General features: G+C 42.5%; 2 protein-coding genes across 4 annotated transcripts; both read left to right on the top strand.

Moving 5' to 3' along the window:
- Positions 1–9: 9 nt before the first annotated feature.
- Positions 10–5,984, top strand: LOC132983834 (zinc finger protein 236). Of its 2 annotated transcripts, XM_061050341.1 has the most exons (3): positions 10–181; positions 1,216–3,659; positions 4,899–5,984. In XM_061050341.1, the coding sequence occupies exons 2-3, from the start codon at positions 1,245–1,247 to the stop codon at positions 5,253–5,255; spliced, it is 2,772 nt and encodes a 923-aa protein (XP_060906324.1). In that variant the 5' UTR covers positions 10–181; positions 1,216–1,244; the 3' UTR covers positions 5,256–5,984. The 2 variants fall into 2 exon arrangements, with proteins under 2 accessions (XP_060906324.1, XP_060906323.1); XM_061050340.1 differs by lacking the exon at positions 10–181 and having other exon boundaries at positions 190–3,659.
- A 4,963-nt stretch (positions 5,985–10,947) lies between these two features.
- Positions 10,948–25,001, top strand: si:dkeyp-69b9.3 (myocardin). Of its 2 annotated transcripts, none has more exons than XM_061050367.1 (16): positions 10,948–11,263; positions 12,214–12,342; positions 15,039–15,092; positions 15,902–15,957; positions 16,317–16,383; positions 17,166–17,291; positions 17,413–17,609; positions 19,058–19,198; positions 19,778–19,943; positions 20,052–20,271; positions 20,399–20,543; positions 20,652–21,221; positions 21,321–21,419; positions 21,537–21,674; positions 21,962–22,016; positions 22,104–25,001. In XM_061050367.1, exons 2-16 carry the CDS (start codon positions 12,288–12,290, stop codon positions 22,523–22,525), a joined length of 2,511 nt encoding a protein of 836 aa, XP_060906350.1. In that variant the 5' UTR covers positions 10,948–11,263; positions 12,214–12,287; the 3' UTR covers positions 22,526–25,001. The 2 variants fall into 2 exon arrangements, with proteins under 2 accessions (XP_060906350.1, XP_060906349.1); XM_061050366.1 differs by having other exon boundaries at positions 10,949–11,263; positions 12,176–12,342.
- Positions 25,002–26,328: the final 1,327 nt, after the last annotated feature.

Genomic DNA, 26,328 nt, shown 5'->3' with positions numbered 1-26,328 from the left:
AGCCTTTCTTTTCAGGCTGCAGGTTCAACCGTACTCATAGGCTGAACATGGCTACTGGTCGGACCCGGTAGGCTGCGACACCATAGCAACTCCCCTTGACCCCTCCCTCCCTCGGCATTCGCAGCATCACCCTTTACACTGCACAGTCATATTTGGTCCTCCGGAAATATCCACAGCACGGGTAAGCCAGTCCCTATGCCGCGAGAGTATGGGTGGAGTATAGTTTAAAATACAGTTTTAAATGTATCGAAAGGGAGCCCGGCGCGTGCTACCGCCGGCTCTGACAGCACGCGGGGAAATGAAATGACAGCGCGCGGGGAAAGTTTGTCCTGAAGGCTGCCGGGGCTGCACTCGCGCTGTTTCGGACCCTCGGCTATAAAATGGCTGGCTCTAGGTCCGAGGAAGCTCCGGTGCTATAGGGAAAGATCAGTTTCACACCGAGGCTGTCTTTAAATATTCGCGTTTCTTCACCCTGACTGAAGTGCTAGCGACGGCGGTGTCCCAGGTCCGAGAGCTGTCAAAGCGCACACGCACTGTAACCATTATACTGGCTTTTCGGACCTAGGACTGTGCGTAATGGCGTCCTCCACGGATAGTGCTTCTCGGTTTATCCACAGATAAATATTGAGAACAGGCTCGTAACCGCAAGCAAACGGAGCAGGCTTACAAGTATTAATCCAGTGCGAGTTTTGAAATGAGATGTTTTATTGTCTGTGGTGCATGTGGACGATAGAAGTAGCCGACGAAAGAGGAAATGTTTCGCTCACATCTGTCAGTCCCGGTGTTGTTTCTGAATGATAGGCGACTTATATCGTGTGAGAAATTCGCTTATACAAATTTCGTGTCATTCAAGGAAGCTATTCAACGCAATTATCGGGACGGTCTGATGATGATGATGAGGAGGAGGAGGAGGAGGAAGAGGAGGAGGGGGTTAACTGAGTCGTTCATCATGTCGCTGTAGGGAGTTAGGGGTTTAGTCTGCTTCATTTACAGACAATAACTCAGAATCTGTGACTACTGGCGTTTGAACTAAACTTGACCCCAAAAATCCCATTTGACAAATTTACTTTAACTAAAAAAAAAAAAAAAAAACAGAAAAGGCCTTTATTTATGTAATCTTCTCCAGTTTGCCATGATATGTATATTTTTTATTTGTGCCTACTGTCATTTTTCTACTATGGGTTTCTAATTTCTAATTTTATTCCTTTTATGTAGCCTAGAAATATAAATGGGTATGCCCCAAAATGGATTCTCAGCTGGCTTCAGTCCTGACCAGTGGCAGCCTGGATGTCCAAAATGGCAGCCAGTGTGCAGAAGGATCAGGGCCAGTGACAGAGGTTTTTTTGGACCACAAGGAAAACACCTCACCCTGTACTGTACCAGGTAACCTCCAGCCATGCCCTGTCACAGCAGCACTGACCATTAGGACAGAAGCTCCATCAATCAATGGGGAAAATCTGGAGGTGGGCGGAACTTCTAAGCCAGCCCTTCAGGAAACAAGAAGCAAGATTGCCGGGTTGAGACAGCCTATTACAGTCAAGACTGGAGTGCCTGTAGTGTGCAGCCAGCCAATCAGACTCAAAATTGTTGTCCCCACACAGTGCAAGAAGCCAATCACAAACTCTGCCATCAGCCAGACCAAAAACTTTGCTAGCTCACATTTTATAAGACCTGTTCCTGTCTCAGCTGAAGAATTAAGAAACAAAATATCTGCTGATAAGAATGAAGAAGAAATCCAGGAAGTTTCTCATCAAAACAATGAGGATGCTAAACCACAATCATTCCACGAGACAGAGAAAGAGAGAGAAGAGAAAACCTGCAAAAAGAAAGAAGTTTTGAGTGGTGACATCACACAAAACCATAACCCAGAGACTCATATGATCCCCTGCACTAATATGGAACAAATCCTCACCCACGAAAGGATTAAAGAGGAAAATACAGAGCAAAAAATTGAGAATATTCCTCTAATTTTGCAAGCAATTGATTTAAAGTCATATGAGACTTTGGATTGTGGAATGGAAGAACAGACAGAACCACTGGATCTTAGTTTGCCCAAGAAAAGAGACAGGAGGTGTGGACTCTTACTGGATGACTCAGGCTGCGAGAGCTCGCTGATCATGGAGGTGGATGAATATGAGGGAGAAGGAGACAGAGATGTAGTTGAAGAGGACGATGAGGGTCGAGGGGAGAACACTGTGCAACATATGGATGGGAGAGATACCCGAGGGGACTCTCTTCTGTCTCCCTCTTTCTTTTCCAACTCTTTCTTTGACTCCTCGTTGGTGGACTGTGACACTGAAGATCTTCTTCTCATAGACGACCAGGGAATCCCGTACACTCTCGGTCTGGATGGACTTAAAGTGCAGCAGGTCGACGCTTCCACGCCAGAGCATCCTCAGTCTTATCTGGCTAATTTAGCAGAGGAGGAAGAAACAGAGTGGTCTCAATCAGCAGATCCTAGCATCAGCCAAAGTTTGGATAAAGTACTAAATGAAACTTCAGGTGATCTGTCCCCCTCATCAGCCCCTGATACAGACTCTCTGTCGCTACCTATAGATCAGACAACGACAAAGAACGAAGCCTTCGCAAGTTTGATTACTAAATCAGACCCGTCTGGACCTGCAGAACTGAGCGTTAAACCTGTTCAGGACTCTAGTTCTGTTGAGTCAGCTTCCACTGGGATATCACTCCCGACCCAGCCCATTCAGATCCTCACAAACCCTTCTACAAACACTCCTATTTTCTTCCTGTCAGCCACTTCCTCCCCTCAGCTCTCTTCTGCTCCTGGGGGTCTATCGCTTCCTCTCTCAGTCACACAGACCTCCCCAGGTGCTTCCACCTCCATGTTCATTCTCTTATCATCTGTACCCAGTACATCCTCTGGTGACTCCGCCTCTACCTCCACCCCGATTGCCGTTCTCGACCCCGCCACAGGTCAGTTGTCACAAATCACGGCAGCCTCGGCTCCTGCGGTCTCCCTCCCTTTGCCCTGTGGTCAGCTGGGATCACCTTTGCCCACACTGTCCCACCCCATCATCAGACTGAGCCCCAATAACCCCCCTGTCATCCTGTCAGGGGTAAATAATGTCAACTCTGGCTCTGTTCTCACCTCTCTTGGCGTGCAATCGTCCTCTCCTGCTCCTCAAAATGACCTCCACCGCACAACTCCCCTTCTCCATACTCAAATCAGCTCCTCCGAATCAACCCCAGGAAGTGAAGCCATATCTGCTGAAGAAATCTCTAATGAAAACAACAAGCCATCAACTTCAGAATCCTCTGCTAGTACAACCTTGGAAAGCTTAGCTCAGCCAAGCTCAGAGGCCCAGTCACCTGCCTCGGAACCCAAATATGACTCGCCAGACCTGCACTCACAACACTTACCTCTGGACGACCATCTTTACTTCTCAAACGCCGCCGCTCCTCCTTCCCCTCCCTTTGGATCTATCCTCTCATCCGTCCAGGATCCCCTGGACCCGCTGGATCCCCTCTCTTCAGAAGAGTCCTCCAACAACGCCCGTAGGGTTCTGTACTGCCAGCTGTGCCCGCGTGTCTTCTTTTACCTCTCTGACCTTGAGCGACACGCCATCACTCACTCACAGAAGAAGCCTCACGTCTGTCAGCAGTGCGGGAAAGCCTTCAAACGATCTAGCCATCTGCAGGTCAGTGCTTACTAATGCTTCCTATTATTTTGTTTTCTCTTTATGAAATAAGTTAAAAAGAAAGTAAGTCACAGATTCTTTAGTTAATTTTTTTTTTATTACCTTTCCAGCTTATATGTTATGAAACAGTTTCTTTATACTCCCAGCAGATGTGGAGCAACATTAGAATGAAATGGATATCCGTGGCAATCAGATGGATACCATGTTCACTCTTTTAACTCTAGCTTTGTTTTCCCTACTCTCCGGGGAAATATCTTGCTCTTTAGTTGCTAAATGCTTTGCTATTTTCATGAGCTTGTCGCTATTTGTGTGTAACTTGCTGTTTGGTGTTGAGCAGGTACAGGGCTGTGTCCTGACCTTTTTTGACTGGGGTGGCCAAACCGGGTCACTGACTTTTGCAGGAGTAACTTAAAGTGTGATGTGCACACAAACACACACAAATAAATATCAATTATTTACCCTTTATAACTTTATATAAGCTTCATTTTGCAATGAAAAAAAAAGAAGATATTTGTTCAAAGTCACAATTTAAAGTACTTTAAAATGTGCATGCAAACTCCTGAACGCAGTTAAACTTGCAAAAATACATGAAATGGCAATATTTTGGTCCTGACTTGCAAGTAAGACAGATTGCATACTTTCTTTTTTATAAAAAAATAGATACAAAAAAGGAAATATGCTATATTGCAAAGAAACATACTACCAGCCTTTGCAAAAAATGACCTAGTTGGTTTTAACATAGGTCCCGCCTTTGACAGGGCAAATAGCCTATCACAGTTTACGACTTTTGGGGTGGCACCTGGGATGGCCAATCAGATTTCTAGGGGGCGGCCCGTGCCACCCCTTTGGACACGCCCCTGAGCTGGTAGCATAAAGTGGGTGTTATAGTTTTTTAGATGAAAAACAGCAACCTGCTGTTGCCTTTTCTAAAGTTATTAGAGCTGTTAGAGCTAATCTTAACTGTATAAATGCTGACCTGGCTCAATCCACCAAGTATTATGCAACAGTGGCAAGGAAAAACTTCATTTTAAGAGGTAGAACAATTGGTGGAAAGTAATCTGCCAAAACTATCTAGGTGGAGAAAGTGGGACAGAGAGAGAGACAGAAAAAAAGAGTGAAATAAAGACATGTAAAAAGACAACCGGAAAAATAAGAATAGATAATACAATTAGTCTGGCAATGCACAAAGCGTTTCCAATTCCCTTCATTTTAAAGTAAAATGTTTACTTTTTCCTTCAGAGACACAAGCACATCCACACAGGCCAGAGAAACTTTGTGTGCCCCATCTGCTCCAAACGCTTCAGGGAAGCTGGTGAGCTGCAGCGCCACCAAAGGGTGCACACCGGAGAGAAACCGTACCAGTGCCAACTTTGCCACACCCGCTTTGCTGAGCGCAACACACTACGCAGACACACTAAGCGCAAACACCCTTACCACCAAGTAGCCATGGAGATGCTGAACGAAAGGAGAGCAGGCGGCCGAGGAGAGGGGGGAGGAGGTGAAGGATCCAGGGTGCAGGAGGAAGAGGAGAGTGCTGAGTGGTACAGCTCCACTGTGTCAAACCTGGAAAACTCAGAGTCTGAGTTGGAAACTTAGAGAGCTGTCTGCACAGAGTCCAAAGTGTAGGAAGGAGATCAGCAGGGTGATCAAGTGTTAAACACTAAACTTTCCTCATTAATTCAAAGTCAAAGAAGGGAGCACATGCAATATGTTTCAATGTTTATAAAATAATTTATTTATGAATGTATAGTATTCCCATTCCATTTAATGGTCCAAATATTCAGCCTTTTCAGTCCTTCTGATGCTAATTTGAGCGTTTATGTTTTGGGTAAAATTGCATAATTTAAAGGGAAATCTCCTGCTTGTAATAATGATTTTAGTTTGAGGTCGAAATGCTTATTTTGATCGCAAACAAGAGGTGCATTCCTATACAATCCATAATGAAAAAACCCTCAAGTGCTCAGAAAAGAAAGATAACTGATTTACTGTAAACAATTCTCTGCTCTAGCTGTAAATATATATATAGAGAACTGTTTTTATTAGCTGCACTCCTGCACTATATGTGAAAGATATAATCTATCTTGTCACTGTCAGAGACACTGTGAGTCATTTGCACATGTTTTATTTTAGAAAAATATAAAAAAAATGTAAATTGTGAAGGAAAATACTAACTTTTTTGCAGCTGTTTATTTTACATATTTAATTCATATCGTGTCAGAGTTTGACCAAATGTATTGATTGATTCTCACATGAACACTATATTGAGATTTGTTTTGTTAAATGTGAATTATGTTAACTTATTTGAATTAAACTTTATCAATTAAACTTTTTACTTTTTCATCATATTTTTAATGTTCATTCATTTCTCCCCAAAAGCAATTGTTGAAGAGTTAAAGTTGATTAAAAAAAGGTATTTAATAACTTCTCTTTGCAGATGTGAACACATCTCTTCTAAATGAACTCATCCTCAGATTTAACTTTCTATTCTACATTAATAACCAAAGATGAGGCCAGACTTCACATACATTTTTTTCGTTAAAGAAGGAAAAAGAAGAACTGTACCTGATGTGTATCTGCTGGACTGCCTCCAGGGTGTAATTGAGTTTGTAAGACAGTCCTCTGTTTTTTTCTCACTCTCAATTTTCTGCTCCATTTACGCCACTGAGCCTAACAAAGCTGATCTCAAGATAAGTTATTAAGGACTGTAATGCTCAAATGGCCTCACTGGGTCCTCATGGACGTCCCATATGCTGGTCATTGTGTGAAAAAGAGATACTGCTGCTGCATGCTGATAGACCCAGGTTAAACTTGGTGTATTTTACTTTGGCATACTATCTTTTATAGAGGGTCAGTGGAAGGAGAGCGGAGAGCAAAAGAGATTTTTTGGGGGGGCACAGAGGGCATAGAGGTCACCCATACTGACTTATTAGTCACTGACACTGTATTTTTCCTCCTGTCCATACCAACTGTAGGAGTCAAAATTCCTCATGCTCTATGCAGTGTGAAAATGCAGAACACACTTCAGCTGAAGCCTATGACTCTTCAGCAGGTTGAGATTGTCTGAACATTTTATTTTTCAATTTCTCCAACTCAACAAAGAAATCTAGACAAAATGTTGGAATATAGTAAAATGAAGACAGTTTAACAAAATTAAATTGTTGAATTATGAGCTCTTAGTGAAAGTTGACTCTTCAAACTCAACCACTTAGCCTTTGCTACAACCACTTTGCTAAGAAGGGATTTCGAGAGGAGATATAAGAGAAAAAAACAAACAAAGAAATATTTGGAAATATTTAAAACATGTGAAAAAGGGAACATGTCCTTGACTATCTTCAGTTGTATTGTGCTGTGCCAGCAAAAGGACAAGGACACGAGCAGGTCTCCTTCGTGGTGCTATTGAATTTAACGTTTTTTGCAGTACAGGCCATCTAAAATACCTACCTTGACTTTGAGGCCAGGCAGATTTAGTATTCACGACTACGTAGGCCTATTTTATTTGGCTACTTTCTCACATCACACATATTGTAACACATCATTTAAGAAAAGAACACAAGACATACTCTATTGTAGACAATTAACACTGTTAGACACAGTGGTCTTTCCTTTCTTTACATCTCACGTGGCTGATCAGTCTCATGCACCTGAACGCCGCATGCACCTGAACGCCGCATGCTCACCGTGCGTCCCCACAATGCGGTAGGGAGGGAGACACTCTGACGTGTTGACCTTACCTTCTACGGACCATAGACTACGGACCACCTACGGACACAGACGTCTCGGAGAGGACATTTGTTTTGTGTGTTTCAGAAAAAATGTGAGTTGATAATTCCAGGATTTTTCCAGTTTTCCAGTGTTTGTGTTAGCCAGTTAAAACTCTTGTGTGTTTTATGTTGTTTTCAGTCTGTTTACATACTGTTATGTTAGATAACTGTTAGCTTGTAAACATCATTCAAGTGTGGCAAAGTCGTACTTCTAAATGTATTTGGTAGTTTGTGTGACCTTGTGTGATCAGTTTCTGTTGGTATGACTTCTGTGCACTTGATAATGAGTCACTTACAGTGATTAGCACAGTTGTAGGATGCATAGCTCAACTGCTTTATAAATGCTGTTTTACTACTAATAGTTAACACTTAGTATTTATAGCTAGTTATCTCTGTATTCTAGCTGTTTCTGTACTTTAGAAACACACTCGTACAGTTCATCCTACTCCTTAGTGAAACTGCCTTGACGTTTGTTTAAAATGTTGTTTTAAACCTCAGCTCTACTGCACAGCCTTTTTTTCCCCCAACACCTAGGCTACTACACCTTAACATCACAAAGAGTGTTCTCATCCTGAAGTGATTGCTGCCACGCCTACAGTGTAGACTCTCTCTAATACAAACATGTAAAGATATTTTATCATAACCATTGTACCATTTCCCTGAAAGTCCACACGTGACTGTAAATCATACAAAAACATCAATTCAATGTTTGAATTGTTTTCATTCACTGTTTATGGTGAACGAGAATGCATAGGCCCCTACATGAACCCTGAAAAGTTGTTTTTTTTCCCAAGAAAAGATGACATATAATTCTTACCCTCATCACATGATATGATGGAATTCATTTTTTATAATGAAAATGGCCTAATTTATTTTGGTCACACTTACAGTAAGCCTCTCCCCTTATGTCCTTTAAACGAGGGGGCCTAAACTAACCTTGTTGTTGAGGTGCTTCATACATATTGTTGAGGTCAATGTGAGGGTTGAGCCGCTTAATCAATGCTGCTCCATCAGTTAAAAAAAAAAAGAAGAATACATTGAAAACAGACTCTGGGTTCTAATTGACATCGCTGGGTTGCTGCATCGCTGAGTGTACAAGGTTCTCAGGGTGTGATGATGATGAATATTCAACCTTGTGTCTGAGTTTGGTAGTCCAGCTGGAGAGGAGTGTGTGTACAGTAAAGTGTGTGTGTGTGTATGTGTGTAGAGTTGGTGGGTATCCAGATTGCAGAGAGCTTCAAAGTGCAGTGACTGACGGACAGGTGGATGACGGACAGAGAAGTAGGAAATCTGTGGGGTGTGTGTGTGTGTGTGTGTGTGTGTGTGTGTGTGTTTGAAATATGCCGCTTTCTCTCTCTCACTCCCTGTGTGTGTGCGTGAAGTGGAACGGGCAGCAGGCCTTCTGAGTGGCACACGGCACATGGCCAAGTGATTGAAGTGATAAAGGTAGAGGAGAAGAGGAGCGAGAGAGGAGAATGGGTGCAGTGATGAACGAGCAGGCAGAGGCTGCAGATGTAATGAAGTGTGTTTCAGCTTTACATTCTCTCTGGTACAGCCTGCAGTTTTATATGTTTGTTTTGAATCCGCTTTGTTGTCCTTTTATTACCACAGACAGCCAACATGATGGAAAGCCTAAATTATCTACGGATGTTTTCTTATTTTTAAAGTGCAAAATGCATGGCTGTTGTTGCACAGTTTGGCCATGTGAGGGCACTATTACACCTATGATGTGCTGCATGTTCTGGCTCATTCCCTCTGCTGACTCTTTAAACGGTGGAGGGTTTCTTTTACCAGGTTGGAAAGCAAGCTAAGGGAGAGCTGGATCCATATTTGAACTCTGCAGATTCAGCTGCAAAGGACAGCAATACTAAATGTACGCTTACGTGACATTACAAATGTATAATAGATTCACATTTGCAAGCTGTATGATGTATCCCAGCATGTGTGCAGCACATGAGTGCAGAATTACACTATGAAATATGATATTTCACAAGGGAAAGGTTAACGGCGTGCAAGCCTCCTCCCTCACCAGACACACAGTTCAGTAGTGTGTGCGTGTGTGTGTGTGTGTGTGTGTGTGTGTGTGTGTGTGTGTGTGGGGGGGGGGGGGGGGGGGCAACAGGTGTTAATGAGACAGGGCTGTGGAGGAGAGGGTGTAGCTGTGGAGGGGAACCAGAGAGAACAGAAATTACATCACCTTTCCCTCAATAATGTGCCACGCTGTCAGTCCAGTCACTGTTTATATATACTGTACATGTGTGTCACTTGTTTGTGTGTGTGTGTGGGAAAATGCATTTACAGGTCATGAGAGGAATAACTGTCAAAGGTGAGGTTTTATAATGATGAAAAAACTCAGATGTGCTGCGAAAATTGCACCTGAAAGAGCCGTCCCTCTGTAACCGTGTATTGAATTGAGGTTCCTGTTCATTTTGTGTTCCATTAGTTTCATTTTGTGTCATGGCAACCCTCATTGGCTCATGCGGGGCTATCTCTGCTGCCTGGTCTCTACGTCACAGTCTTTATCCAACATCCGATACATTTTTTTTAATTTTTTTATTCTCTTCTGTTTCCCTGATTCTCATCCTGTCCTAGTTGAAAAGACTTCCCCCTGTGTTCCCTCCCTTCCTCTTAAACTTTTGCCTCCCCCACTCTACCTCACCCCCCACTGCCTCCCCTCTTGGTCTCCCCCTCGCGATGACCTGCTGAACCAGCACACACACCGGCCTGTCTGTCAAGTTGACAGAACAGGTGCTCTGGCTACGACCTCACTTCCCCCACTTTTTTACCCCTCTGCAGCCCAGAGGCACACACACACACACACACACACACACACACACACACACACACACACACACACACAAACACACACACAAACACACACACACACACACACACACACACACACACACACACACATACAAACACACACACACACACATGTAAAGAGCATGTGCACATGGGAAAAGAACTGTCATACATGTTCACTGAAGTTCTGGGAGCTTGAGGTGATTTTGCTACTTTATGCTGACGGACTCTGACTCACTGACCTGAGAATCCCTGTTGTGTCACACACATACACCTAGTGCACACACACACACACACACACACACACACACACACACACACACACACACACACACACACTTATGCTTGCATGCTAACAGTACTAAATCACTTTAAGAGGGTGACCCAAAGGTGTCCTGACAGGTACATTTGAGCCTGCAGTCCTGCTGCAGTACATGATTTGATGTGAGTCCCTAATACTCTTGGGCTTTTCTCTCTGTCTTGTAATGAACTGACTCTGTAGCCTGATACTGTCTTTTTATCCGTCAAATTATGTTTCAAATCACTTATGTACTTTAATAAACCTATTGGGGATGTTTGCATGTAAAAACAAACACAACAAAAGTGATTATTGTCTTTGAATCTGCAGAAACATCAGGGGTAGAGGTGGGGGGCCATGGAGGGGGGAGGGGTGAAGTTTGACAGTCGCTCACAGTTGGCACCAAAGATCCAGGATGCTTTGGGGCGGACTGGGAGAGGGGGCAGAGAGAGTGAGGCGGAGGAAGAGAGGGTGAGTTTCAATCGTAGGGAGACGAAGGAACCACCAATCCTTGTTCTCTCTGCGGCTCACCTTTAGGAGCTAAAAAAGAAAAGAAACAAGAAAGTGAGAAGGAGCAAAAGGGGAAAAAAGGATTTGAAAAGAACATGAAAGAAAGAAATCGTCATTAAACGCACCACGAAGTTCTCTCTTTTCCCTGTCTTCCTGCATCTCGCACCTCTCTCAATTTAATCTTAAATCCACTCCAATTTCCCCCGAGGGACGCAATTCTCTCCTTTCCTGTAAGTATTCTCTTTCATTCTCTTGCTTTTATTCTCTCTGTGTTTTCACTGCCTTCTTGTGCCCTACTGTGAAATAACGCCTGTGCAGGAGCAGAAATCTCAATCATTGTCCTCCTTATTTGATTGCCTTCACGAGTTAGAGGCCTTCTTTTTGGCTCTTTGTATTGTAAACAAGTGAGGTGTGTGCATTTATGGGATTGGGACAGCGCTGATTTAGTATGCAACACCACAGCTACCCCAAAGTGCTTGTGTGTGTTATTGTATGTGTGTGTTCGAATGATCCCTTCAAACAGGGTTCCTTTGGGTGTTCTGTGGGCGGCTGGTTCAAATCAATATTGTTAATTGGCTGTGTGTGTGTGTGTGTGTGTGTGTGTGTGTGTGTGTGTGTGTGTGTGTGTGTGTGTGTGTGTGTGTGTGTGTGTGTGTGTGTTTGTGCACACTAATGCAGCTTATGCAGATTCACAACTCTCATTGTTTGCTTCTTTTGGTGCATGACACATTTTGTGGTCGTGTTGTGCGATGCTATTCAAGATCATGTTTGACTGGCATAAAATTTGTGTCTCCCCAGCCCTGATGTCTGAGTATTTCCTGAGGGTTCTGTTCCACTCTCATGAAGGCCCCGCTCTCCCTTTTTCCTTCTCTTAGAGCCTCCTCGTCTGTCTAATTCTTGGTGTCGTTCGTTGTGTGTCTGTGGGTGGTTCTCTGTGACTCTCTGTGTGATTATGACAAGCTGTCTGTAGGGAGGCCTGAGCAGCTCTCCGCAGTCCGCCTGTAGGACGTCTCTATTTCCCCCCTCAATCTATCTCCGCTGTGCTTTGTGTGCCTCTATCAATATCGGTTTGTGTCTATCAGTGGATTAACAAGCATCTGTCCCTCTCTCTCCCCTGTTTCCTCCTCTGTTACTCCCAACAGTGAGAGACAGAAGGAGAGGGGTCCATTCCTCCTGGCAGAGTGACACCAGGAAATCTCTCTCTCTCTCTCTCTCTCTCTCTCTCTCTGCACCGGCTCCTCCATCCTCTCCGCCATGACGCTGCTGGCCTCCGAGAGGTCACTCCTCATCCGGAACAAGTTCCGCTCAGGTGAGGATTTTTCATGTCTCAAGTCAAACCAATCAAAGAAAGAAGGATATCATTCCCCACAACAGTAGCTTTACATCTTCACAATAATTGCCACCATTAGCATCAATACATAAAGGTGAGGTGTTGCTCCGAAGGTTATTGGCTGTTTGGTCAGTTTGTTTGTCACGTAATCGATATGTATTGATCATGTTGAATAGATTTAGTGATTTCTAACCCGCAGGCCGAGATGTTTTGAATATTTGCGAAGACAGCTGAGCCTGAGGGTAAAGATCTTTGGATGTGACGGTGTGACACTGGTTTGTCACTAAACATGTTAAAAGAGACGGATGACCTTTAAGGTTAAGCTTAATTAATTGTCTCCTACAGAGAAAATGATTTGGGATAAGAGCCAATGATGCATAAAACCCCCAAACTTCTAGTTAAAAAAACATAGAGCCAAAAAACATTTAAGAAAACAGAGAAACTTGAGAGAAAAACAAACAGATTATTGAAAAAAAAATTCCCTGTTGACAAAACATCTCAAAATGTACACATCCTGGGCGCTGGTGGCTTCCAAGCAGGCGGCCCAGGTTCAAATCCCACCTGTGGCTCCTTTCCCGCATGTCATTCCCTACTCTCTCCCCCTGATTTCCAACTATATCCAATGTCCTATCTCTCCATTAAAGGCACAGAAAGCCCCCCCCCCCCCCAAAAAAAATACAAATACACATTCATTACAACCAAAACCGCCAGGAATGTGCGCTGCAGACAAAAACTAAGAATGCATACAAGTAATTTCATGATTAGTCTGTATCAAAAAGTGTTTTAATGTAAAGCAAATAATTTCAAATCCACATCAAAATAATGATTTTTGTCACAATAACAATCAGTCAGAGTTAGTTTCTGGGAAACGCATCCTGACTTTTTGCAAATCAAATTTCAAAAATGTTGGTAGAACACACTGATGATATCCTTCTACATCCTGAGTTAGTATCTTAATATCTTTAGGGCAAAAATAGAGTGGCAGAAAGTTTTTCTAAATGATTTCACAGAGTTTGACAAACAACTCTCAGGAGATAACCAGCTAGCTGCCACACACGCCACTGAGGAAACTTTGGTATGCGTGCATAATGAGAGTTTGCCTACAAAGCGAAGCGGCTGCTGTAATGTTCCGATGCAGCTGTCGTAAAGGGCTGGTAAACTAGAGAGACGAGGAAACAACATGGAGACAGCCCCCTTAGGTGCACAAACACCTGCTGGAAAACGTGATTCTTTAGGGCAGCTGCTCTGTCTGAAATCATGTATGAACATAACAGAGTTGGAGGAATATTTCACTGAGCTAGCATGTTGAACTAATGTTCATACTTAGTGCAAGACACACCGTCTTAGATTCAGTCATGATTTTTTTAGAGACAAATTTGTATGTTTATGTTGACCTTAGAAATTAAATGATGAAATCATTAGTGAGCATGTGTCAGTTTTCAGAGAATGTGGAAAACCTTATGTTGAACTAGAGATTGACTCATTAAAACAAACAATCTACTTGAAATGCCTCGCCACAGGTTTTAATTAGCTATGATTGAAAACACAATTCCCTTCAAAGATTGTTACATTTGATTATTGATTTGCCATTTACAAGAAAGATGCAAAAACACTAGATGTAGGTGTACTCGGGGCACTGGTAGTCTAGTGGTTGGTGTGCGCGGCCCATGTGCGGATGGCCGCGGTCCTCCAGGCAGGCGGCCCGGCCTGGGTTCGGGTCCAACCTGTGTCTCCTTTCCAGCGTATCATTCCCCGCTCTCTCTCTCTCCCCGGATTCTGACACTATCCACTGTCCTGTCTCTAAATAGAGGCATAAAAAAACATATATACTATATGATGTGATTTAAGGTTGAGCTAAAGATTTAAATTTGGCCTCCTGTTTAAAAAAGAAAAGAAAAAAAATCAATTTACTGGTAGACACACATACACACACACGCACACACACACACACACATACACACACACACACACACACACACACACACACACACACACTGAAACCCAACAGACGCTTCAGAGTGATAAACACCACTTCTATAACTTGTTATGGCGACAGAGCCCAGTGTGCTAATCTGCTTTAAATCCAGATTTTTACAACGTTGAACTTTTGTTTTGAACACTCCGAGAGGTAGACAGCAGGAAGAGGAGTGTAAGCAGGAATGAGGATGACGTGAGGCGACTTGTGGAGAGAGGGGGACAGCTGGAGGGGGGATGGGGACCTACAGAAATAGAAATACTGAGAGATAAATAGTTACAGCCCTCATTGCCCCCCCCACCCCCCTCAACAGGTCTCAAAACTCATTGAAGTGTATCATGGGAAGGGGGGCACACAGTTTAACAGGTCCAGCCCAACCCTGCTTCACCTGTTTATGTGTACTGAATGTATGTGAGCTTATGTGTGCCGTGTAGGTGTGTGGAGGTATGCAAGGACATATATCATGTACTAGCAGTGCAGAGTCATGAGGTGATATAGTTACATGTCCAGATCATTTGACAGGTACAGTATCAGGCTGTCCTGCATTGCTCAACTCTTACCTTTTCCACGTCAGTGTCACATCTTTTCTCATATCATTTGTACTGGAATGAGAAATCAAACCAAGCTCCTGTTCCATCAAACGTGTGATATTTCATCATTTCTTAACACGCTGGACTCAATCTCTGCTCTTGTCTTTTAGTGCTGCAGCTGAGGATTCAGAACCGAAGGCAGAGTGAGATCAATGCAGACCCTGGTTAGTCTGTGTGTATCATTAACATTGTGATTGATTCAGCTACACTATGGGAGCATAATGTATGATCTTCAGGTCACCTCTTTTCTCTGACAGATGATTGAATATGGATCAGTAAATGCCTTTGTAGGTTTATGATGTTGACCAGCTTTAACTGTCCTTTGATGAAACTCTTTGGGAGTCTTCATCTTGTGTTTTATTACTTAAAAAAACCTTAATTATAAATGTAAGTTAATGCTGCCGTATTTCACTGTGTATCTACTTGAAGAAATATATCAAATACCAAATGATGTTGAGAAGAAAGAAAACATTAGATGTGATTTATATTACATTTTAGCCTGGGTCAGTGGATGATAACCCAAAAAATATACAGTATACAAAATGTGCATGTATTAACATTAATAAGTCTGCACAAGACACATGTATAGCAATCATAGAGAGGTTTTTTTGTGAAAGGCAACAAATAATTTCAGTGCAAATTGCAAATATGTATGTGCAAATATAAAGACACACTTTCAATATTAGGCCTTTTCTGGAGCTAAAGTCCAGATGTGTGAGGCCAATGTGAGTGATTACACTGTAGAAAATGAAAACAATCTAAGGTGCTGAGCATATTGTGATGCCTGTAAACACAAACAGAGCCCCTGAGATGGTCTGTGCTGAATTACAGAATGATCACATTTAAAACTGAACGTGTTTTAATGATGTACTCGAGCACCTGAATTGTTCTTTTACCAGACCGGCATTCTCTTAAAAGAAAACAACCTGCTTTCTTGTCCTTTAATCTAATAATCACATGTTTGTCTTTTCAGGGTTGAAGTCTACGTGTCCACCTCAGAAGTCAGAGAAAGACCAGAGTGAAGCTCTGGTGGGTTAGCATCCAGCTAAAAAAGAAAAGCACGACATTTACACACTATAAGTAATTCTTATTTTAATGCAGTATGAGCCAAACTCCTTTATAAGATACATTTTTTATACACATTTATATTGTCTATTAGGAGAAAATATTAAAATCGGTCTGTGTTTCTTAGTAATTTAATGAGTTAAGAACAAATGTGTAACAGTTTTGAGAGTCATTTTTGTAGCACTGGGTCCACACATTCTTCAAAGACCTTTTTATGTTCTCAAATAAGATTTATTGAAGTAAACTTTTATTCAGTGTTTTACTGATTAAACTGTCTTGAAATGGCCTTGGCTATTGGTTTAAACTGCTGTTTCCTGCTGCAGAGTCTAGCTGACGACGGTGCTGCGCAGAAGTTGCCCCCAAGTGGTCTGAACACTGAAACTGCACCAGGTGATGCCCTGCCTACAGATATATTGCTGTCTCCCTCCTGCTTTACCCCGAATGCTCCCAGCAAAGTGCATAGCAACATATTTTTCTGCCTCTCTCACCTTCTTGATGCTTGTATTTTATCTGATCTGTGCTGCTCTCCGCTCCCTCTTGTGTAGTAGTTGTGCGAGGAAATGAAGCGTGAAAATCTGGCAGTGGGCTCGGTGTTTCATCAGCTGTCAGTTAAATAGAAATGTGACCTTGTTGTACACTGTAACTCTGCATTTTAAGCAGTCTGCAAACATATCAGTGATTGACAGCGCATGATAAACCTGCCCATCTCGGGATCAGAGTCATCATTTTCTGCCATTACTGACATCTTTCTCTCTAATCTACCTTTCTCTCTTTATCTGACTTCCTCTTCTCAAACACCTCTAACCCTGCTTTTAATTTGAAAAGATTACCATTATAACACCCGTCTTTTCAAACTGTCTGATTACCCAGACAATCCTTTTCTGCCCTTTTGATAATGTTGTATGAAAGTGTGTGTGTATTTATTTTAAATATCCAGGGGACTACGTCTCCCTATAGGCTGTGTGTTTACTATTTTTTTATGCTGCCGCTGGTTTGAATTGGGACTGATTGCCTGTGGCATGCATGCTCACAGCACATATGTTCTGACTCCTGTTGCTTCTCTCTCTCCAATTTTCTCTCCTCTATCTCTCTCTCTCTCTCTGCTGATCTCCCATCTGTCTCCTTCTCTCTTACTTATCTGCACCGTTCCTTTCTCATCCTCCCGCCCACAGAGAAGACTGTGTGTGGTGCCCAGAGGCACAAGAAGGCTCGCCAGGTGCAGGACCTCACCGACAGGATCCAACGTCTGCCCGTTCCTGTGCAGCAACAGCACGAACACACATTGCCTCTGGAGAACCGTGAGTCAACACACATCTGCACACAAGAACAGAGTCACACACAGTTCTTTTCATTTCCCACCAACCAATCTTCCTCTACTCCTCCTTTGACCTCACCTCCTTTCACTTTTCATTTCCTCAGGCTCGGCCTCCTTCCCTCTGCCCGCTGATGTCTTCGAAGATGACATCTCCTCCTGCTCCTCTTCCACTTCCACCGAGCAGCATGGTCTCCACCAATCACCAGCCTTTTCTTCTTTACCAGGGCTCTCAGGTGACCAATTATTGAGGGAGTTATCAGCTGTGGCGCCGCCCCTTAACCACAGCTCTGGTCAATCTCAGGTATGACAATGACACTGAAATTTAAGTTTCTTCAGATTTCTCAGTTCATACATACTTGATTCCTTTTCCCATTCCTTTCCTTGAATCTCAGTCTCTCATAGCAGCTGTATCATGGATCCATATTTTAGTTCTAGCCTACCGGCAGAGTTCTATCAACTCTGTCAGAAGGGGAGGGCAAAAGTACACATATTCTTTACTCACGGTTACATTGGGGAGTCTTAACTCATATCATTCTAATATCTTTTTAGTCCACACAAAAATGTAAAATCTGCACTAGTGGGTCAGCATTTTTAGTATGGGTGTTCTCGTGTCCGTCTGTAGCATATTTGTGGTCCAGTAGAATTGACCAATCACGAATTAGCAGGCTTGGTGTATAAAGGAAAAACAGTCTGTATAGAGACCAAAGACGTAAAATGGTCCGCAGTAATGACATCTTTGCTCCTACTGGCTGAATCTGAAGACATTTGATCTCTGAAGGCTGGGGATGAATCTCTGCGTTACATTAACGCTCACTGGAGTTCATATTTTCTGTTTACACTGCACTCTGTTTTGGACTGCAAATCTTGCGCATACCTGCACAGCTCCTCCATTGCACACTGTGTACATTTTGTGTTTTTATATTTTTATATTCTAAATTTTTTAAATGGCTTTTTATGTTTTTATCGTATTCTATTTAAGTTGTCAGCAAGAGCTTTGCTGTCTTTATATTTCTTTTGCTAATTGTTTTGCACCAAAATACGAAGTGAAATTCCTTGTATGTGTAAATGTACTTGGCAATAAATACAGAATCAATGTACAACCAGGACAAGTCTTTTTTCCCCTCATATTTTATTGCCACATTCACATTAGTTGAAAACAGACCTGATGTGAAGATAGTGTGCAATGTTAAAAAATAAAAATTACTGATTTTTCCCTGCTATTTTAAATTCAAATGCATTAAAGCTACATTTGAAGGAGAACATATAGATATTTGTTGTAGAATGTAGAGGGTAAAAGTGAAAAGTAGTCCCAAAAATAAATATTCAAGTAAAAAGAACATATCTAAAAACCTTCTTTTTTTGGTGACAAAAACTTGTTTTTGTCACTTTCCATCTCTGCTGTCAGATGCACATAACAGTGTCCATAATGACGCATATACCTTCTTTTAATCCAAATAGTAGATTTCCGCTGCGCGTCATGTTTACTCCTTGGAAAGCCAAAAGCTTTCTCTCTCTCTTTCTCTCTTTGAGAGGCAGGAAGATAGAGGAAAGGCGAAACAAAACAAAGAAAAGCCCTCAGGCTCTGTTATATCATCATGTATTACACTATGTTGGCAGCAACCAGGAAGTCTGATAAATTAATTTGCACCAATAACCTCTGATTAACACATTAAAGTGAATATTAACAGACTGAAGAGTTTATAAATAGCCGGCTGGGCCAACTCTGATAATCTGATATTCTGCCTTCAGTCTGGTTTGGCGATGCTCGCGGCAACCGAGGGCATCAGACAGCCGACAAGTGTTACACTGAGTGAATCAAACTCCATGGCAACCACTGGGAGACCAAACGGGATGTATGTGACCTCTCAGTCCACACCCCTGCTGCCAAAGGTAATGTGGATACTAATAAAATTAGTGTAAAGTGTTCCCTTTAGTTTCCTTTTTTTGCCCATTTAAATTTTATAAGGACTTCCATCACCTCTCACAATAAAACTTAGATTTTTGAGTACAGGCAAATCAACTGAGTAATATGATATTTTATCAAGACAAATCTTTGGATTGTGCATGTGGGGGCAGTGGTCACAGGTTTTTCCAAAGCAGCTACATAGCATAAAAGACAAAAGAGCATGAACCAACAGGATGGTCAGTCCTCTGTTCTGTCACAGACTCTAAACAGTTCTGCATTCATTACTGTCAATTTACACTTCTTGGGCAGCTCAGTATTTGCCCTGTAGGTTAACACATTTACACACAAGCAGCATGGCTGCATGTCAGAAACAGCATATGCTGTCATCTGGAGATTTGTGAGGCATTTGAACAAAGTGTTTAACCTCGACATCATGGGGCAAACACGGTCAAACAACGTGAGAGGACTTGATGTTTTGCATGTGTTTCCAAATGCTTGAAATGACTCAAGTACCTCAGTATGGTTACAGATTTACGAAACTTGAGCAATATGTGTCTTTACAGACAGCTCGGCCTCCCAGCCCCCCTGGCTCCTCCTCCCTACCACCTTCCCTCCACTTCAACCATCTCCCTCGCCCGCGGAAACTGCGAGACACCAAACCCAAAATGAGGACACTTACATATCACCAGTACATTCCTCCAGATCAGAGAGGAGGGTCTGGGACGGGAGGTACAGATGTGATGTTTGGCTTTCCAAATTATTCAAAAACACCTTTCATTTGTCCTTTCCGTCTTGCTTTTCTGGTGAAGTTTTTGAACTTTGACTATTTTTTTCTAGGTTCCAAACAGAAGAGCCCTACCCCGTCTTTAGACCCAGCCTATTCCAATCTCCTGAAGCAACAGCAGGTCATTCTCCAGCTACAAATCCTGCAGAACCAGCAGCAGCAGCAGCAGCAACAACAACAACAACAACAACAACAACAACAACAACAACAACAACAACAAAAGCTACAGCCACAACAAAAGCTACAGCCACAACAACTCATGGTTGTGCCCAGGTATGCAGACAGATTGATGTTAGTTCAGTGATAGGTAATCCAAATTGATCTCACTCTCTCTACTTCATCAGAGAACTATTAGCTTTCAGGTAATCCTGGTACCTTAATGCTTCTGTCATGTCCGCAGTGGAGATCGCAATGATCTTGGGAAGTCCTCTGGAGCTATGCCCTTGAATCCCCAGCCTGTTCCTGCCACAACAAATCAAACCCCTACAAACACAAACCCTACATCCAAACCTGAGCCTCTTCCTGCAAATCTTGTTGATCTAACTGTAAGAAAAACATGAAAGCAACGTAGGCAAAAGTTCTCAGAAAACACTCCACCAAATAACAATTAATATCACTATGTAATTATTGCTTCACCTCTTCCCTTTCCTAAGGTGTCTGAGTTGCGGCAGCACCTGCGAAAGCGTGGCCTCCCCGTTTCCGGCACCAAGCCTACTTTGCTGCAGCGTCTCCGCCCCTTCCAACTCCCCCACACTTGCCCCACTCCTGCTCCCTTCAGCCAGCTCGGTACCATCGTGGAGCCCCTCACCCCCTGCCTCCCACTGCCACCAAGCCAGAGCCCCAGCTCAAGCTCCAGCTCTGGATTAGACTCACCCAACAGGAGTCCAAACCAACAGATGTACAACGCGGACAGGGGAATTCCTAATGGGATACTCGGTGACGCTCCAAATGGAGTTCCAAATGGAATTCTGAACACAGTGCTGAATGGTTTCTCAGCAGGTGAAAATTGTAGTCTTACCAACGCTGTCTTCCTGGCTCCTGCCAGCACAGCCTCAGGAACTCCAAGTCCCAGTCTACCCATGTCGTCCTCTTCACCCCTGCAGTGCGGGACTTCATGGAGAACTGAGAATGATCAGCAGCAGCAGGAGCTGAGTGTCGAGCTGGAGATGAGGGAGAGGTTAAGGAGTAGGCCAAGGGACCGCTCCAATAAAACCAGCAACAAGGTAAGCAAAGACATTAGGTCTGCATCTATGCAAATTTGTTGAAAAATAGTTTATAGAATAGATGACAACAATAATCCTTTCTTATTATTATTTCTCCAGTCTTGTGGAGGATCTCTTCATCCTTTCCTGCAACAGGATACTGGATCCTCGAATGGCACGCAAGAACCAGATGCACAGACAGAGGTGTTGTTTACACAGGTAAACACACAATACATACATATACAATACATATGTATCTCTTATAAATCATTTTTTAGAGTACACTACATGTGCGCACATCACCTGTCAACTAAGTAATATCTGCCTTCTAATCAGGTGTTTTGCTGCCAGCCCTGTGATGTGATTGGCCAGGATTTTGAGCTGCCAGTGCAGATCACAGCAAGTCCAGTTCAAACCTTGCTCGGTGTTCGCAGCTTGGAGGAAGAACTACAGGAGGCCATTCAGAAAGCACAGGTTAGTCTGTAGAATTGAGAAGGAGATCACTAAAGCCCATTTCTCTGACCATTTTTACCCTGAACATGTCAGGACATGACCAGACAATACTTAAAGCAAGAGCACAATCTCACTAGTAGTTGAACTGGACATTCAACAGACTTTATGTAATGTCTGACCTCCATATATAAATGTGGAAATTATCAGACAGAATTTCAGGACATTGTTCAATGTTCATACATTAAAATAGCTCAAGAGTTCATTTTTTACAGTGGAATTCCACTTTTTTTCCTTCCTCTTTTCCAAAGATGGACCCTCCGCAGTCCATAGACGACATTCTGGATGAGCCTATGACTTATGTTGGTGAGTATTTATGATTTAAAAAGCATACTACTTAAATGACAGTCATATTAATTTCAGTGTCTGATCGTTTTACCCCTCCTCTTCCAGGCTCTGGCGGTGTCTCTGATCATAAATCCTCTACCCAGTCAGTTCCCGGCCCCTCACCTCCTCCTCAAGCTGATCAGTCCCAGTCCTCCCAGCAGCACAACAAAGATGACAGCTTCCTGCCCTCACCTCTTTGCTCCTCTCTCCTGCTTGAACTCCCCCCATCTCCAGCTTTAATAAACCCCAGCCAGGTGATTCCAGCTCCTCCCCCACCCCCCATCTGCACCTCCCCTCTGTCGTCCACCAGGAAGTCACGAAAACGGCGAGCTCCGACACTGTTTGATGCCGCTGACTGGCTCGAGACGATGACGTCTGGCCTCCGCCCACTTACTCCACCGACGGCTCCGTTTGTTGAGTCAGACTTCAGTCTGGATTCAGATCTGAATGTCAGTCGAGTGTTGGATCTAATGATAGAGCAGTGGTGAGGACATGTGTGTGTTTGTATGTAATGTAGATGAGCATTTTTTTTTATTGATATCGTGAATGGGGCAAAGCATTTGCATCCAACCGAGGGCACAAGATTGTGAATCACTGAAAGGCTGTCAGAGTCACCGGCTCCACGCAATGTCGAGAGCTGGGTCCATTGCTAGCTTTTATGGGGCAACTATAGCACAGCACATGCACACCCATACATACACACACATGCACTGCAGAGTGCTGTTTATAAGACCTTGGGCTCACCCAAAACCAGCAAACAAGCAACACATCTGTGGATTGACACACCCCAGTGCACAATGTTTGCTGTGCAACACAAAAGAAAACCTGGTGGCACAATCATTTAAACATGCTTCCTGGTTGTGCTGCGAGAATGTTGTTTCTGACTTATCTCCAAAAACTGTTGTCGGATTGGGTCGAGTGTGGCCCCTGGTGTTGATTCAGTCATTGAGTCCTAGCCATTCATAAAGCCCATTTGGAGTGTGTTAAAGCCAGACAGAGCACACAGCTTGTGTGTGGCTCCAGACCTTAACCTCGGTGCCAGACACACAGTCGGCATGCAGAGAGAGAAAGCTGGCATAAGCTACAAGAAAGCCATGTGTATGTGCGTGCATGTTAGTGTGTGCGTGCCAGCTCATGAGTAAGAGCAAGCGTTCGCGTAAGCTTGTGTGCACATGTGTTAAGTATGTGCGTGTTCTGAATGTCCGACTGTGACTGTGCACACAAGGCTGCTTTTGTTTGCATGTGTCAACTGCCAAATGCTTCCATGTATATTAATGAGCATTCATGCCAAATGCACTTGTAGTTATTTGTTCGCTTGCAATTAGGTGTGCCTGTATGTGTGTGTTGTGACTGATCTATGAGAGGATCCGTGTGAAAGACAGAAAAGAAGCTGTGGATTTCTTTGTCCACATTTCATTGTGGTCTCATTGCCAGCAGGCAGTAACTCCAGTGTAGTTATCCAGTGTAATCATTAGAAAAACCACATTACCTTGTTCAAGTCTATGTTCTCCAAGAGAGCAATCAGGCAACCACCCCAAAAATAGTCCCACATACAAATGCCCCAATCAGACAAGTGAGAGTTTCCTCATTGCTTTGCAAAAACAGGTGGTCATTTTGTTCCCTGATTAACCCCCAACAGTGTCTGGCCTGCTGCTCCGTGCTTACTCTGCTTCTTGCAAAGCCAGATTTTGCACAATTTATAGCTTAAATCCCCAGGCCACACCTGGTCACTGAGTTTAAATTTATTCCACAAATGTATGATTTAAATTGTAACATCTTTGCTGTCTCAGAATGACCATTTATATAAGAGACATTGCACTGTAGATTTAGCACATGTAATCTGTTAACATGTCACATGACCAGAGGTGAGCATGTCAGTGAATGCTGCACATTTACTTAATGGTGACAGTGACGTTGCCTTTATTTTCTGCATGATTTACTGGTCATGCAGAAATGGGTACATTATTTGTTTGGATAATACATTTTCAGTGAGTTATGTTCGTACTAAATCCTACTTAACATAATGACATTAATGAAAAAAATCTGACAGAGGTTAGCTGCCATTAACCTCATGTACAAGATGAATGTAATTTTGATCTCATCTGCATGAACTTATTTTCTAACCTTAATCGGCTGCAGGTCTCATCAATCATTTTGGAGAGGTCTGATTGGCTCATTCATATTTAAAAGATTCATGTACTGTAATTTCATAACCAACTGGAAGTCCTTCAGCGAGACCACTTTATTTTGAAAGATAAGGTTTTGTTTCCTCCTCAGTCTCCAAAATAAAGGTTATGCTGAGTGCAATATCTTTTGTGAAGAGGGTACATAAACCGACAGATCTGAGGTCATATTATGTTTATGTGATGTTTTTTGTATGCAAATATTCAGTGTTGCTGCCAGCCAGTTCCTTGTTCTGATAATTTGCTGTTATGTTAATGCAGTTCTTGTACAGCTTTCACCACAGAGACTATAAAATATGCAGTTACATGTGGATGGATGGTTATGATAATCATAGCGATCAACAAACATGGCCTGCTGCATGTATGAAAAAAAAATGAGGAAATTGATTGGCAGGAGAGTAAGATGCTACCTCCTGTGACTTCCAATGCTTTAGGGTCGACACCAGTGTTTTCCACATTTAATTTCCGAACACTGGTGCAGAGTTTCCTGGAACCCCCCTGAGACAGTTTGACAGGTTTGACTAAAGCTCAGGCTTAATACTTCTGCTTAAACTGGGTTTGACTGATCTAGTCTGGATTTAAAGCTGGATAGGACAGATGTCAACCTGCCGACACTTTGGTGTTTCAGATCAATGACACTCTGTAGGCCACTTCTGCTGCTATAGATGCCTTGAAATGTAAAATGTTTTTGCTTTTATTTATTATGTAACTTATTTGTGGAAAAGATATCAAAAATGTATTTTAAAGCATAAAGAAAATTAAAGTCTTAATAGATTTTCTATGTGGTTTCTCTTTGTGTTTTCATTATAGGAAGTGAGCTAACATCTCATTGCTGTGATTTGGCACTATGAAAGGATAATTAAATGGATTGTCTTGTGTAGAAAATGATACTTATTGTTTGATTTTTACATGACACTGTGCCAAACTGTGTTTAATCAAATATCGATGGCTACACGGACATATTAACTGATATCAAATATCCATGTGATTACTCTAACGTTAATGTGGCTTGATGGTTGATATTCATAATGACACAGTCTCAGGCAACACCATCAAATGAAAAAAAGAGAGATTTTATTTTTTTACACATCCAATTACTGTGTTCATAACATTGACTCATTTACTTTGTTTATACTTTGTTTAGAAAAAGGTCATCTTGGATTAGCATGTTAGAATCTAAAGACAATAAGATAAGCATTTATAATGTTCATCGTGTTAGCATGCTAACATTTGCTTTACAACAACAAATAATAGCAGATTTGATGCTGACAGGAATACATTTACCTTTAAGGTATTTGGTCACAAACAACACAGACATCTGCAGACCTATCTGCTGAACAAACTAGTCTGACCCCTCACAGTTCATTTTTGAGTTCCTCCCATCAGCGCTATCATATTTGATTGATCTCAATCTAATCAGAGAAAAAAACATGTAAAAATGACACTTAAGTTCACATCAGTTTACACATGCAGGACTCCATGTTCAAATTAGCAATAATGCATCGGCAACATTCAGGTAGGCTTTCTGCAAAACCTTTACGAGACAAGAAGTTATACTATACGGGTAGCTGAGGTTTCAGTTCCAAGCAAGAAATATTTGACGAGATGGGAGTGAGAAGAAGCTGGACATCGCTTGGTTTCTAGTTCATCACAATGCACAGATGTTTGGCAAGTTAAAAAAGTTCTTCATTACTGGTATTTAAAGTCAATTCTGAACATCTCTCATCAGTGGTAGCCATCTCCGTTGTTTATGCAAAAAATACTCCTCTGTAGTGTAATTGTGTTTTAGATTCTTTTAGGTTGGATTGATCCTACATGGGCCAGGTTAAAAAAAGAAGCTAGCAAAATGATCTGTCCTTAATGCCAGTGGACTGAGCTAAAGACAAGCCATCCACAAAGTGCTACACATAGAATAGCTAAAAATGTCAATAAGTGTTTGATTGAATATGGAATCTGATTTTCTTACTTATTGCGATGCTGATTCTGTATTTTATAATCCATGATTTTTTTGCATTTGTCAGTGTTTCCACAAACTGCCTCTACTGTAAACTGCATTACTCAATGAATGGAGAAACTTAATAGCTCCACATGTATCTGATGGATGAGTC

The sequence above is a fragment of the Labrus mixtus genome, chromosome 11 (genome assembly GCF_963584025.1).
Source record: "Labrus mixtus chromosome 11, fLabMix1.1, whole genome shotgun sequence".
Taxonomy (NCBI): domain Eukaryota; kingdom Metazoa; phylum Chordata; class Actinopteri; order Labriformes; family Labridae; genus Labrus; species Labrus mixtus.
This window is presented reverse-complemented; position numbering and strand designations above follow the sequence as displayed.